The sequence below is a fragment of the Gopherus flavomarginatus genome, chromosome 1, assembly GCF_025201925.1.
Source record: "Gopherus flavomarginatus isolate rGopFla2 chromosome 1, rGopFla2.mat.asm, whole genome shotgun sequence".
NCBI lineage: Eukaryota > Metazoa > Chordata > Testudines > Testudinidae > Gopherus > Gopherus flavomarginatus.
The window spans coordinates 210,726,030-210,741,648 of NC_066617.1; the positions used below are offsets into that span (position 1 = coordinate 210,726,030).

The 15,619-nt window shown below is 44.3% G+C and overlaps 1 protein-coding gene across 4 annotated transcripts in view; it reads left to right on the forward strand.

Annotated features, from left to right (window-relative positions):
* The window catches only part of PDXK (pyridoxal kinase), a 93,184-nt gene that overhangs the window by 46,254 nt on the left and 31,311 nt on the right, over positions 1–15,619 (forward strand). For all 4 annotated transcript variants that reach the window (XM_050936707.1, XM_050936708.1, XM_050936709.1 and 1 more), the window contains one exon: positions 8,652–8,756. In XM_050936707.1, the coding sequence (XP_050792664.1) occupies positions 8,652–8,756 (105 nt within the window). The remainder of the gene's footprint in view (positions 1–8,651; positions 8,757–15,619) is intronic.

Consider the following 15,619-nt stretch of genomic DNA (forward strand, 5'->3'; position numbering starts at 1 on the left):
ATTAAATTATCAATAGCATGATCAGATTCTTGAAATGGACACAGGGATATTAGTTGTTTTGAATAGTGTCACCAAGGAATTTGGAAAGGCTTGCCAGTGGGGAGGGGATTGGCAATGTGGGAGGTTTGGCAGCTATTGGTGATGGTGGGAGGAACAACAAATTAGCGATTCTTTTTTCTAAAAGGGTAAAGTACTAACAATCTCAAGAGCTCAAAATGATGAGACTGCCTTTAGAATCATGACACTGAAAAAACACAACTTTTAAAATAATTTGCCTCCTGGTGTTTGAGCCATGCATGCATAATCTGTGCATACAGTCAAATGCAGATAATCAAGCACACAGCACCTTTGTTGTGGGAAACTCAGCGCTGATTGCCAAGTTAGTTTACTATTGGTATGTTGTAGCAATTTTCAAGAGTCAAATGTTGCACCGAATGAAGTGAGGAAGATCAGAGTTGCCTTTTCTTACAGGCAAAGATCTTGAGAGCCCATTCAGCTGCACTATTGTGAGAAAGGCAAATGACTGAACTTCTGTTGAAGAGCTGACATTCAGCTGCCTTTTCGTGAAGTTATAAGAGAGTGCTACATCCCAGAGAGGACAGTTAGATCAGGGGTTGGCAACCTCTGGCACCCTGGCAGGCCGGGCCAGTTTGTTTACCTGCCATGTTGGCAGGTTTGGCGGACCGCAGCTCTCACTGGCACTGGTTCATTGTCCCAGGCCAATGGGGGCGACGGGAAGCTGCGCATGCTGAGGGATGTGCTGGCCGTGGCTTCCCACCTCCCGCATTGGCCTGGGACTGCGAACCGCGGCCAGTGGGAGCTGCGGTCCGCCAAACCTGCCGATGCGGCAGATAAACAAATTGGCCCAGCCTGCCAAGGTGCTTACCCTAGTGAGCCATGTGCCAGAGGTTGCCAATCCCTGTTTTAGATCCTGTATTCTTTCAGTCCCTCTCACTTTTTTCTCTCCCACCCTTTCCTTTTCTTTTAAGCTTGGTCTTGTTATCTCTCTTTGTATTTTGTCATTTGTTATCAACTAACGGGTCTCATCTTCTGAATCGTGCTTGCCATTTTTGTTTTCATTTTCAATCAGTAAAACAAAAGATTATCATTTGCTGATTACTGCTCAGAAAATGCAGCTTTCTATAGTCTCTGGTGATCCTGAAATACAAGGTAGCGTTTTTAATCAAAAACCCCAGGAAGCAGTTTGCCATGTTGCCTGGTGAGGAGTATTTACTGTATGATTACAGTAAGTGACTCACCTTAAAACGACATTGTGCTTCATGCACGCATAAAAGAAACTGTCACACGGTTTACAAAGATTCTCTCTCTCTCCTTTTTTTTTTTTTTTTAAATTGTTTGATCCAACAACCCCCTTCCTATGTAAGAATGCAAATCTAGTTTTGAGGGCTTCAGTTAGCATTCAAAAAAAAATCCATGTATGCTGCTTTCCTTTCTAGAAGTGATTGGCAAATTAGTTGGCAGAATGTATTTAATGTACCTTTTTTTTGTCTCTCTGAATCCCATGCCTGAAACTGTTCCAGCGAAATAGCCTGTATTTTAAAGGCAAGGAACTTTTGACTTCCACAGTAAGGGAATTAGGCTCTGTGGTTTTCTTGGTAGCTCTGGTCTGTGAGATATTCTAATAGTGCCTTACCCATCTTTCTCTCCCCTGTATCACAGCATCCCTCCACGTGTGCAGCTACAGACTGAGAAACTTTGTGCTAGAGTTTTGGGCCGAGTGTAGACTGTGAATTACAGTCTGGCAAGCCAGGGTGTGAATCTGCTGTGCGTCTGCTTGCCGCGCAGTAGTGTCCCATGCGGACACTACAACAGCATACTGAAAACCCCAGGGTGCGGCTTTGCGTACTGCTGTTTGAGGGTGTAGTCACTAAACCATGCTCTGGGACTTTAGCTGCACTGTAGCATTGTCCACACGAGATGTTATTATGTGGCTAGCAGGTTTGCTATACATTCATACCCTGACTTGCTGCACAATAACTTGCTATGTAAATGAGCCCTGAGTGATTTAACAGAATTCCCTGACGAATTGTGTCAGAGCTGGAGATAAACACAGATCTCCTGCCTGCCATGTGTCATAAACACAAGATCTTCTTTCCGCCTTTAAGGCTTTCTAAAGAGTCTTGCTTTCACTCAAGCCACTCAGTACAATTTTGGGGAACATTAGAGGAGAAACTTAGGCTTCAGAATAATGTGTGTGTAGTGAGATAGAATGCGGGGTGGAAAGAAGGGGAAATTCACATATCTCTTTGCAAGAAATATATATTTATAACTGTCTTTTCCCTGAAAAAATTATGTTCCCTCAGGAGGGCGTGGGGTACGGCTTGGTTTGGTTTTGAGTTTTATAATGCAATTCCAAGTTATAAATAAGTTTTTAAAGAAGAAAAAGAGTCGTGGAGGGGAAAATATGTGCAAAAGCTTCATTGGCACAGTCCCTTTTTAATCCAGATGGGTTAACCTGGTCCCTTCCTTGGAGAGGCATGACTTCACACATCATGATAGGGGGTTGAAGGGCAAGAGATATCGCACACCAAGATACTTCTGTGGCTTAAAAATAAATCTGGAATATAAGGAGTTTCAAATAGAAATCACACCCAGACGAAAAGAATGGCTATAAAAGCACTTTGCTTTTACATTTAAGAAAACCCCTAAAACTTGAAAGTGAATGCAGTGTTCATGAATGAGAGAGACTTATACCATTGACTTGAGCTGGATACCATTTGGAGAAGTTTACTGCAAACTTTCCCAAACAGCTCTGCAAATGTAGTCTTCTATCTTGATTTGCAATGTTCTGCTGTTCCAGTCCTGGGTTTGACTTGAGCAGAAACTTCTGATTAAGCAAAATTGTGTGGTGGTTTTGTAATGTTAGCAGGAAATTAGGACGAGAGGGCTCATGTTTTCCTTTCTGGAGAATGTGAGCCGGGAATTGAATTTGGCTTCCAAACATAAAAGGTTAGTACACTGACCTAGTCACTGCCAGCCCAACACCCCCTGATGTTATCAGTGTAGTGCAGTCTGCCCTAGTGTTGTGCAATCATTTTTCTAAATACAAATTGTTTATTATCTAAGCTTTCTTGGCTCCCCTTTTTATATAAAGTGCATAAATAGTCAAGTAGTGTGCAACTTTGAACTTTCTTATTGCTAAGTGCCAAAATATAAATATTATTTCATGGTAGGGCTGTGGCATGTAGGTGGATGAACTACAAAATGTGGACAAATAAATGGTTTTGCTTTCTTTTGCAGTTCACTGCATTTTCAAGATGTTTAATGAAACAATAATAGGGGTAATGATTATCCCTTGGACCTTATGAGGCATGAAATCTAATTCTAAATCTATGCCTTCAGTTACCCTGACGTGAGATGGCCTTCTGGCTGATCAAGAGAGACCTGATTGCCATGATGAAATACATGGACAAAAAAAGTTACTTTTCCTGGAGAAATTATGATAGCAGATCAAAAAGCCACAGAGTAATTTTGCTTAGCTCTGCAATTTTTCATCACTTTACCTGCTTGAATCACCAGGTCTGTCCAAAGCATGTATATAATGCAAATTATCTCTGCCACGAAGACCAAGCTGATATGACTATATCTGCTCCGTGGACTATAGGAGTTAGCAACCAATCCTGAATGAGACTGACGAGACACGCTGTTTTCTTGTAGCAACTTTTCAGATAGGCCATTAATCTTGAATGTACCATACACAAATTCATATGCCCATTTGACAGTTTCCTTTTGAATTGGCATATTAAAAGGTCACTATTTTGTACCCTGAGTTTTGGATCATAATGTCACCTTCACCAAATTTTGTGGTCAGTGTGATATCAGCACAACTTCCTCAGCCAGGACTCTGAGGGTATGTCTACATCTACAATTTTGCAGCGCTGGTTGTTACAGCTGTATTAGTACAGCTGTATAGGGCCAGCGCTGCAGAGTGGCCACACTTACAGCAACCAGCGCTGCAAGTGGTGTTAGATGTGGCCACACTGCAGCGCTGTTGGGCGGCTTCAAGGGGGGTTCGGGGAACGCGAGAGCAAACCGCAGGGAAGGAGACCTGCTTGCACGGGGGTTCGGGGAACGCGAGAGCAAACCGGGGAAGGAGACCTGCTTCCCCGCGGTTTGCTCTCGCGTTCCCCGAACCCCCCTGCAAACCGCAGGGAAGGAGACCTGCTTGCATGGGGGTTCAGGGAACGCGAGAGCAAACCGGGGAAGGAGACCTGCTTCCCCGCGGTTTGCTCTCGCGTTCCCCGAACCCCCCTGCAAACCGCAGGGAAGGAGACCTGCTTGCTCGGGGGTTCGGGGAACGCGAGAGCAAACTGGGGAAGGAGACCTGCTTGATTACCAGAGAGGCTTGCTCAGGTATGCTGGGATACCTGCTTATTCCACTGAGGTCAAGAAAAGCGCTGGTAAGTGTCTACACTTGCTTACCAGCGCTGGATCACCAGCGCTGGATCCTCTACACCCGAGACAAAACGGGAGTACGGCCAGCGCTGCAAACAGGGAGTTGCAGCGCTGGTGATGCCCTGCAGATGTGTACACCTCCTAAGTTGCAGTGCTGTAACCCCCTCACCAGCGCTGCAACTTTGTGATGTAGACAAGCCCTGAGTTTTCCAAACGGATACAATATGCAGTGCACTGAATACAGGGTTGATTGAAGAATTGCACTAAGGGTATCTCTAGACTAGATTGGGGAATATAGTCCTGTTTAAAAACGTGACTAGTGTGTACAGGGTTTGGTAACTTTAAAATGTGTTAGCTGGTTGTGGACAAACCTAGGTTTCCCTGCCCCCTGCCTCCCATGAGCAGCTAATCCATTCTTAAAGATGTTGAAATCCTGTTGTAACAGGGCACTTTTCCCAATGATCTAAAGAGCCAGGGACTATGCTGGCCCTGATTACAGGATGAGCCACTCCTGGGTTGAATCCGCTGCTTTAATATAAAAGGCAACAGGAAAATGCAGCATGTGGCTGATGGAGAAAGTAACTGGGGTGTGCCAGGAAGCCTGACAAAAGCAGGAGAGAGGCCTGGGAGAGACTCTGTCCAAGAAGCAGGAGAGAGACTGACAGATGCTCAGAAAAAGGGGGGCTGTGCTCAGCTGACACTACATAAGTTTGTGTTTAGTTTCTCAAAGATGCTGTTATTTTGGGCTGTCGGGTGAGAGACTGGATGACCAGTATGTACCCAGAAGAGTAAATAAATGGGACCGCTTGTCAGGTCTGTCTTGAATTTCTTTTGGACTGGATGAGTTCTTAAAGGGGCCTTGCTGAGGGGGAGAAAGAGGCAGGAGTCAGCCATAACCTGACACCCATCAACACTAGTGTTTAAAAATATTAGTTAAGATATGTTAAATCTGTGTTTATTAACTATCTTACTGGTCCAAACCTGGCCTGTCGAATGGTGGTGGTAGCCACTCTGTGGTTTGTCTAGTCTTCACTTTTGTCCCTGCAGATGCCGCCGCTTCCGACCAAATTCTCAGCGGACATGGCTGCTTAACAGCTTATTATTTTATTTCATTGAGGGAGTTGGCTTTTTTCCTAGATTCTCTTTCTTCAAAGGAAAAGCTTGTGTTTCTTTCCAGGATTGCTCCTAAGGAGTGAGCTGCATTTTTTTTTTTTTTTTAAATTTCATACTCTACTAAAAATGGCTGAGGCCAGTAGCCTCCCTTCAGTCACATCCCAGATGAGCAGCACTTTGTCTCCTGACCCTTCTGCAGACCAGAGTCTACTTGCTTGTGCACAAGCTCAGTGGCAGCATAGCGGCTGCTGCCAAAACTAGACATCAAAACAGCATCCTTTATCTTTTTGGCTGCAAATACAGAATTATATTTTGTTCCCCTTTATAACTATACTAATGAGAGCCCTTCAGTATATAGTGTTTCAGACCATAGGTCAAATCCTCACCTGACGCATAGAATCAAGTTTTGGCGGGAGGTGTGCTCAGGTAGCATAATGCCTAACTCATGGGATGGCTGTGCAGAGCTGGCAGGTGAAGCAGCCTGGGTGATCTTCTGACTTACGGTGGCCACAAGGGCCAAAACTGCAATCTGAGATCCATGTAGTGGAGAGGAATCTTGGCCACGATTCTCCTGCTCCAGCTGTTCCCTCTGCACTGGCAACAGGGAGAGGGCAAGTGTAGGTACCCCTATGCCAACTGAGGATTGTGTTACAATCCTCCCAGGGCTAGCTAAGCCAGTTCTACAGCTGCACTTCACTGAAAGCTCTACCCTGGTTTGTACAGCCTTCAGTTGTGCTCCATTGTGGCAGGAGCAGCAGCCTGAATTCTGTCCTGAAAAGTAACTGTACAGATGGCATAATCAGGGGTAGCTCTACTGTTTTTGCCACCCCAAGCGGCGCCTCAAATTTCCGCTGCAGACGGCGGGGGTTAGGGCGGCATGCGTGTTTCCGTGGCGGCGGCAATTCGGCGGCAGCTTCTATGTTCAGCTGCTGTCTGTTGCGGCGCAGTTTCTGTCTCCCGGCTGAAGACAGAAGCTGCCGCCGAATTGCCACCACCGCGGAAACGTGCATGCCGCCCTAATAGCACACGGACTGCCCCCGCCGTCTGTGGCGGCAATTCGGCGCGCTGCTTGGGGGCAAATCCTACCACCCCTTGCAGATTGCTGCCCCAAGCACCTTCTTGGAATGCTGGTACCTGGAGCCGGCCCTGGGCATAATGGGGTCCTCTGTCTGTCTTTTGGGTGATTTTTATATTGGATGCACTCTTTTTACAAGTAAAAAGATGTTTGTTCTTTCTCTGGCTGCCAGCCCTGCAAACTCAGCCTGGGCTGTAAGGGTCATAGTGGGTTCTTTCCTATCATCACTAGTAACCAAGGTTTTGCTGACCAAATTAGACTCTTGGTGATACCTGTGCTACCTTGGTGCTGTCAGTGGGTTTACACAGGTGTACCTGATTAGAACTTGGTAAACAATTATGTTGATATGCAAAATGAAACATACTGCACAGCTCATTCTCACATACCTGGGTTGGCTCTGCAAAGATAACTGAAGTAAAAAAGCAGAAAATACTTGAATCACTGAAGCCATCATCAGATATGACTCCCAACAAACACAGGGAGCTGATCTGTTGAATAAGGCCCCGATTGAGCAAGGTATTTGAGGTACTTGACTTCAGTGTGCAGCTCATGCTTAAAGTTAGGTATGTGCTTAAGCACTTTGCTTAATTGGGGCATACCACTTTGCTGTTTTTATTTAGTCACTTCTTAGAGCAGAATCACACCCTTGTTTTACCCACTTCTGCCTAAACCAACATTTAATTGAGAGAGTGCCAAGGGCTCGAGTGACTGCCAGGCTGGAAGTAGTATTTTTTGAGGTTGGAATGTGTAAGAGGAGGAGACAAACAGGATGCAGCTGTTCACCCACTATGTGTGCATTTGGGTTTATAGGAGCAAAATCACAAAAAGGTACCTATGTCAGGCATTGACCACCCTTGATGATTACTCTAGTAACAGAAATTGGAATAAAAAGAAAAGCCAAAGCAAATTTAATTAACGCTTACAGCAAAAAATAAAGAAAAAATTAAAAATCTCTTCTCCTTTTAGGGTAAGGCTGGAGAAGGTGCCTCAAGTAGAATTCTGCTCTCCGTAGTCCCAATAAGATGATGAGCTTGGTAGCATGCTTTGAAAATCAGCAGATTCAGACTAAGGCAGTAGGAAGTGTTCAAACTGTGGGGCCCTCACAGATGTCCACTGAAGTCAACTGAACTCTTTCCATTGACTGCAATGGGTGCTGAGCCAAGCCTTAAATACATGCTTATAACTCTTAGACCTTTCTGAGGATAAGAGTGCATGGAAAGTGATTTCTTTGCTCATAATAGTCATTCCTGAATCCCTACCGATACCCACAGGGCTGTTCCAAAATCCCCCAAATCCTGCTACTTGAAATAAAGTCACTGTAATGGAACGCTGTCATAGGATGTTCCTTCACCGTAGGATTTCGGCTAACACATACCAAATGAAGGGTATTATATCTGATATGAGGTGCAACGGAGTGTGGCAGTTGCTCACTGTATGACTTTCGTATAGCTGTGTTCTGATAGACTGAAGCAGATAAGTCTGTTTGCTAAACTAAATGGAGAACCTCTTTTCCACTGTAATGCAGTGAGGATAGGGGGCCTCGCACATAGAGAAAGAGAGAGAGAGTATGTGTGCGTGTGTGTGTGTGCCTGCGCATGTGCGCATGCTAGATTCTGAGTGGCTGCAATGTGCAGAGTTTATTCTCCGCAAATACGTCTGTTATCAAGCTGTCTGGCTGCTGTCAGGTTGCATTGGTATAATATGAAATAAAAGAAGTTATATTAGTAATCTAAGAAAACTAAAACTAACCTCTGACCTCCAGGTCCAGTGCTGGTTGGTGAAGGCTTTACCTGCTTTGCTGATACATGCAGAACTTGAGTCTCTGGAGTCGTCAGGATGGCCCCTTTAACAAACAATTCCTTTTCAGAAGGATAAGAGAGTTAAGAGAATGCTGAGAATGTAACTGTTCTGTTAACAACTCACCTGTCTAATTTTTTACAGCAACATTAATTTTGGGGGTTAAGGGGGAACCAATTCCTGCATGTATAATTGGTGATCCTAAATATAAAATGAGGCTTTGATAAACCATTTGGCTTTCCTTTTTCAGGTTATGCTCACTGGAAGGGTCAGATGTTAAATTCAGATGAACTCCATGAGCTGTATGAAGGACTTAAACTGAACAATGTGAACCACTATGACTATGTACTCACAGGTAAGTGCTCGTGTTTCTTTGGAGAGCCCATGATATTTACACAAGGGTAAAAGTGATAACCCATATCCTTGCCTTTTTCAAAACCAGTTAATGACATTCTCCCTCCTCAAATTCCTCCTACAGTGTCAGCTGGATACTGTATTCTTTAGCTGCTTATGCCATACGTTGTGAAATAGGTTCTTTATTCCAGCCCAAAGGTGGCTGCATTGTAATGGAATGGGGAACGTAATCCCTGAATATGGGTTTGGGTAAGTGTTAATGTGCTGTATGGTATTCTAATGAAAAGAGCAATAGAAATACAGAGTATTATGTTTATATATATTATGGTATGAAGATGTAAGGATTTAAACTCCTAAAATCTGCAGTGATGCAGCTTTATGATTTAAATAACTGGATTTTATCCTTTTTTTTTTATATACATGGTGTGGTCTGGGGGGATTTTTTTCTTGATCTTTGTGAATGGTAGTGTTTTGAGCACAGGGTGGAGAGTCAGAAGACCTGGGTTCTATTCTCAACCCTGTTGTATTTCTTGAGCTTTGGTCTTGTTGATATGATGTTCCCAGGGGTGAAAGTAACTTACAGGACTTACTGGTACTGCTGGAGTCCTGAGGGGAGCGTGGCCTCATCCGGAAGAGGCATGGCATCTCAAGATTTAAAGGCCCTGGGGAACCAGCTGTGGCTGGGAGACCCAGAGCCTTCAAATCAACTAGGGGCTCCCAGCTGCAGAGGTGGCTGGGAGCCGCCCGGGGCTCTGGCTGCCAGGGGGAACTCCGAACTTTGCGGGGCTGGGGCAGGGATTTAAAGGGCCCAGAGCTCCTGCCACTGAGGGAAGCCCGGAGCCCTTTAAATCCTGGCGACAGCCCGACTGCCAGGGCCGTGGCCGGGATTCAAAGGGCTCTAGGCTGCCCACAGCAGCAGGGAGCTCTGAGCCCTTTAAATCCCAGCTGCAGCAGGGATTCAAAGGGCTCTGGACTGCCCGCAGCGGTGGGGAGCTCTGAGCCCTTTTAATTCCCGCTGTGGAAGTCGATGCGGTCCAGCACGGCGTACTGGCTCTTGCCGGTACGCTGTACCAGACCGGACCAGCTTACTTTCACCTTTGGATGTTCCTTTAACCCAGAAGTCGGCCACCTTTCAGAAGTGGTGTGCCAAGTTTTCATTTACTCACTCTAAGGTTTCGCGTGCCAGTAATGCATTTTAATGTTTTTAGAAGGTATCTTTCTATAAGTCTATAATATATAACTAAACTATTGTTGTATGTAAAGTAAATAAGATTTTTAAAATGTTTAAGAAGCTTCATTTAAAATTAAATTAAAATGCAGAGCCCCCTGGACCGGTGGCCAGGACTTGGGCAGCATGAGTGCCACTGAAAATCAGCTCGCGTGCTGCAGGATGCCTACCCTTGCTTTAACCTTTCATGAGTGTGCAGCCTCATACCATATAGTGACCTTGTGCAGTATCTTCTTTCACTTACCACGGTGGTGCTTTTTTTCTATCTATCTATCTATCTATCTATCTATCTATCTATCTATCTAAAACGTGTGTGTGTATACGTATATAGACAAGGAGCCCCTGTATGAGTGGTTTAAAAGGGTAGATAGGCAGTCTATAATAAAAGCTGCACACCCATCAAAGTATCCAGTCTCCTGCTCTATCAGGGTGATTATAAATAGCATTCCACTTCACTGAATGCAGTGCATCTATTTTAAATTTTGTTGTCTGTATTTCTTATACAGTGAGCTGTTGCTTCTAAAACTCAAGCAGAAATTGATTGCCAGATTGATTGATTACATGACTTCCACGTGTAGGGAGGTGTTTTTAAAGCCAGGGATAACAGGAGACTTTAATTGTATGGATCTGAGATTATGACCCATAACGACCACTTGGGCATGAAGGGTACTGCATATCTGCTGAATTATTTCCCCTTCTGTTTCTATGGAGCTCTCCAAGGTAAGGGAGATATTAAATAGCACACCGAATGAGATGACACTAATGTAATGAATATCAGCGTAAATGGGTTCCATTTGGTAGGGAAGCACATGTATGTATTATTTTTCCTGAATGAAGGGTTAGTCTGCAGCCGTGTAGAATAATTTCCCAGGAAAAACAGAATGTACTGCAAGATTTTCCAGAAGATTATTCTTCATACATTTTACTGTCCATGAAACAAGCTGGAGGTATTTCCTTTTTACAGGAGTGTCTGCGGCATGTAAAACACTTTTTAAAAAAAATTGATAACAGTGCCTCTTGTATTCTAGACAGGGCCAATCAGAGGAGGGGCCAGGAGGGCCATTTGGCCTGGGCCTCAAACTCAAAGGGGGCCTCGAATTTAGACACTTCTTAATTTTTTGGCAAACAAGAGATGTGATTTGATAACAGACTTTTTTTTTTTGCACAAAAAAGACTAGAAAAGCATTTGTTAAATAAAAAAAGTATTCAAATTATGTCTCACTCTTCTTTTGGTGCTTTATTTTGTTTTCATGTGTCATTTTTTATTTTTATTATGGCTAGGAGCCTCAAAAGCTGGAAGTGGCCTGGGCACCTCTGAACCTCTGAGAGGGCCTGTTTCTGGATAGCACTTTACAGGGTGATGAGCTAGGATACTTGGGGCCAAATTCAGAGTAAGTGGAGTGCAACTCTGTTAAAGTGAATGGGATTGCACCTGCTTATATCAAGTCTGTTTGGCCCTGTCAGTGCTGACTGTATATATGCAAAAATGGCGGCAGTTGTATATTTATCTTATATATTCATTCCCAGCCTTGGACAGTAGAGCCTGTTTTTTCTGAGAGTGGAATGTTGGCCTGGTTGCTGGGGGCTTATATCTTCCTCCACAGCTTCCCGAACTTCAGTACATGGACCACTGGTGATCTGCAGCGTATTTGCTCATGGTCAGGCGAGAGTTTATTGATTGGACAATGCTAACTTTCCCAAGTGCTAAATCACCTTAAAAGGCAGCTATAAAAATGTATTGCTCATTTATATTATTTTCCTCCGTAAGCAAGTCTATTTTTGCAATTGTGAATTAGAAATGAAGTGGTCCCTGTGACTGTTCTCTGTCTAATAAGGTGCGGGCCACATTATCGACAAGTTTGAGAACCTCTGCCTTGCTGTTTGCGAACAGTACCTTGTGATTAGAGCTTGTCAAAAATTCTTGAATGAAAAATATTTTAATAAAAAATTGAAGTTTTTTAAAAAACAAAATTTTCACAAAGTTTTTGGATTTTTTTTTGAAATTTTCAAAACTGCTCACTTTTTTATTTTATTTTTTCCAACAAAATATGAAAAGTTTTTAGTTTTCCTCCCTTCCCCCTATTCAGTGGCATAAGGTGGGGATGAGGAGAGGAAGAAAAATCATATTTTCAAAGCTAAAACATTCCAGTCAAATATTGGAAACATTTTCTAAACTAGATTTTGGAAAATACTTCAAATGTTTTGTGACTGTGGCTTTGGTCTGTCTGTCTGTTTTTTTCTTTTGCCAGCTTTGCATGGGATCCTCAATTCCCATTTAGAAAAACAAAAGAAATGCACAGAAGAGAGACACTAATTTAATGTCTTCCTAAATAAAGAACCACTGTTTCAATATTGGGTTCTCACTCTACTCCTGGCTGAGCTTGGAATTCAGCCTTTTATCTTCCAGAGCCATACGTAAGGCTGTTACCCCCAGAGAAGGGAGTTGGATGTTACTAGCTTATCCAGTATAGCGGTTCTTTGCTATCTTTAGCAGTAACATTCTGTGGCACGTCTGGGGTTCCCAGGGTTGTGAGGCACCTCACTACCAACAGCCTTTAACATGAAGAAGCCTTGTCTGTGTCTGCTGGGGGTCATCTCCCCATTTCCATTGGCCATGGGCAACACAAGCACTACCTTCCAGCCTGTGCAGGCCTCACACTCTCTCTCTCCAGGTTAGCTATAGACACACTCCAACCCCTGAGCCCTCTGAGTGCACCCCCAGAGTGGTCAAGCCCTGTCTCACCGAACACTCACAGTATTTGCAGATTTGCTGCTCCGAAAGAAGCAGTACACCATCACTTACCAGTTCCACTTCAGATCACTGCTCTGCTTCACACACAGCACTTAGATATGATTATAGTGAAATCAAGTAAAAGTTTATTTAATTAATCTATAGAGATTCAAGAAGTAGCACGTCCAAGTACTGGAAACACATGGTTACAGGTAAAATAAGATCAAAACTTGTATTCTAAAGCCTAGACTTAACTAACAAAGTACTTTCTTGTCAAATGAAGTTTAGCTCACTGAAAGTCTTTGCAGCATTTTCCAACCAGGTGGGCTGTGACCCTCCTTTCATAAGGCAGGGCCCAATGATAGTTCCTCTCCTCGGTGAAAGATCCAGGCTATATCTCATTTATACCCCTACAAGCTGTGTCTTTACTTGTAAACATGATCCTTCCTGCTTTGGTTTTGTTTGTTTGTTTGTTTTTTCACCTGAAGCTTTTATTTCTCATGATTTCACAATCTCTCAATTAGCACCAGGCTCAGTAATGCAAATAGTCCTCCACTGTGAAGCAGACAATATGCTATATGCAATACCCTCATGACCAAACAAAAATAAGCATCTCTTCCCTCATAGCTGACAGGTGCATGTTTATCATGAAGGATACAGTTCTGTCATGGAGGTCAAGGATTCTGTGACTTCTGGGAACTTCATGACTACTTCTGGGGCAGGGTTGGAGCAGCTGTGAGCCCAGGGGCTGCCGGAGTAGCAGCCACACGCCTAGTCCTGGGGCTATCGGAGCAACAGCTGGGATTGGGTAAGCTCCCCTGGGCCTGGAGCAGCAGCAGTCACTCCTGCCACAGGAGCAGCAGTGGGCCTGGAGCAGCTGCAAGCCCCAGCAGTGCTCTGTTTGCCTCTCCCCCACCTCCTCCTATATATTTTTAGTAAAAGTCAGGGACAGGTCATTGGCTTCTGTGAATTTTTGTTTATTACCCACAACCTATCCCTGACTTTTACTAAAAATACCCGTGACAGAATCTTAACCTTATTTATCGCCTTCTGGTGACCTTCTTTAACTCACAGACCTTGATAACATAATTTTCAGTACAGAGACATAATTTCTTAAGCATTATCCTTGCATACATTTTGCAATGATGGTGATGACCAGTGGGCAGTTGGCTCTTGGTAGAAAGGACCTCGCATGCTACTCTTTAGTAAACTTAATGTGCATATTCTTGAGCCAGGGAATCCCTATTAAAACTCTGTGCCTTGCTCTGCCATCTACCAGTTGGCACAAAGAGCTTCCTGGATCACACCTGCTATTAAACCAAACTGTGAAATTAAGTCCATTTGGGGGCAGACAGATTTGACTGTCACTTGGATCCCTCGTTTTGCGGGGTTACATGGAGAAGAACTAGTGTTATGTTTGCTGTGTGAATCTAAATTGTGTTAGCCTCTGTGAAAGGTTGCTCCCAGATTTTGTCACAGTTACCTTATCTTAGGGGAAAAATTAGCCCCAGTTCCGTGGAATGCTTGAGAGATTTGTGTCAATAATTTACAAATGCACTCTCTCTGAGAAGGTGAATGGTTGTTAGCATAATCTACAGAGATCAGCCTATGATAGCTGCTTATTACAAATCCAGTTCTGCCCTCTGACACCAGTTCCTCCTTGCTGAAGTAAACCTGATTTCATGGACGTGGAAACTGCACCCATTTTTCTCTGCTTCTGTGCATAAATGGAAACTCTGAAATGTACTTAAGTTTTTAGTTACAGTTGGCATTTCTGAGCCAAAAACTGGAGGAGACCATTTTGCTAAAGAGTGCTGTCACTTGTGATGCTAGTAGTATGAGAGCCCAGTGAGATGAAATGAAGTCCGTTTCCAGCTTGCATTAATATTAAACATCTGAAGAAAACTTAAGATACAATATATTAAAAATGAGTTATATGGTTAAACCTTTATCCAAACAGGCTAGAGACAGAGGGTACGTGATGTCTATACTGCAGTCACAGTGCATGATTGCATCCTGTGTAAACATACACAAGCTAGTTCGCATACTAGAGCAGTGAAGCTATGGCAGCATGTCATAGCTGAATAATGACTAGCATGTCATTGTGAGCCATCCATGCAAGTAATTACTCAGGTGTTCCAGGTGGGCCTTTTACAGCCAGCACTACCAAGGCTTCACTGCTCCCATCCCCAAGCTAGTTGGATTAAAACTTGGTGTAACAAAGTTCCTCCTCTACCTTGGTGGGTCCTGCGTTTATTGGCAGATTTGCTCACTTCAGTGATCTTCTCCATAGCCTGGGTCAACTTCTCCTGTGTCTGATCAGGAGTTGGGAGGTTTGGGGGGAACCCGGGCCCGCCCTCTACTCTGGGTTCCAGCCCAGGGCCCTGTGGACTGCAACTGCCTGTAGTGCCTCCGTAACAGCTGCGTGACAGCTACAACTCCTTGGGCTACTTCCCCATGGCCTCCTCCAAACACCTTCTTTATCCTCACCACAGGATCTTCCTCCTGGTGTCTGGTTATGCTTGTACTCCTCAATCCTCCAGCAGCACACCCTCACTCTCAGCTCCGTGTGCCTCTTGCTCCCAGCTCCTCACACGCACTTCTTCTCCTCTGGCTCCCCCCTCCCTGACTGGAGTGAGCTCCTTTTTAAACCCAGATGCCCTGATTAGCCTGTCTTGATTGGCTGCAGGTGTTCTAATCAGCTTGTCTGCCTTAATTGGTTCTAGCAGGTTCCTGATTACTCTAGTGCAGCCCCTGCTCTGGTCACTAAGGGAACAGAAAACTACTCAGCCAGTGACCAGTATATTTGCCCTCTACCAGACTCCTGAACCCCACTGGCCTGGGTCTGTCACATATCCCTCCCCCCTGCTCAACGCCAAGGGGTTGGGCAGCTTGGGAAGCCAGA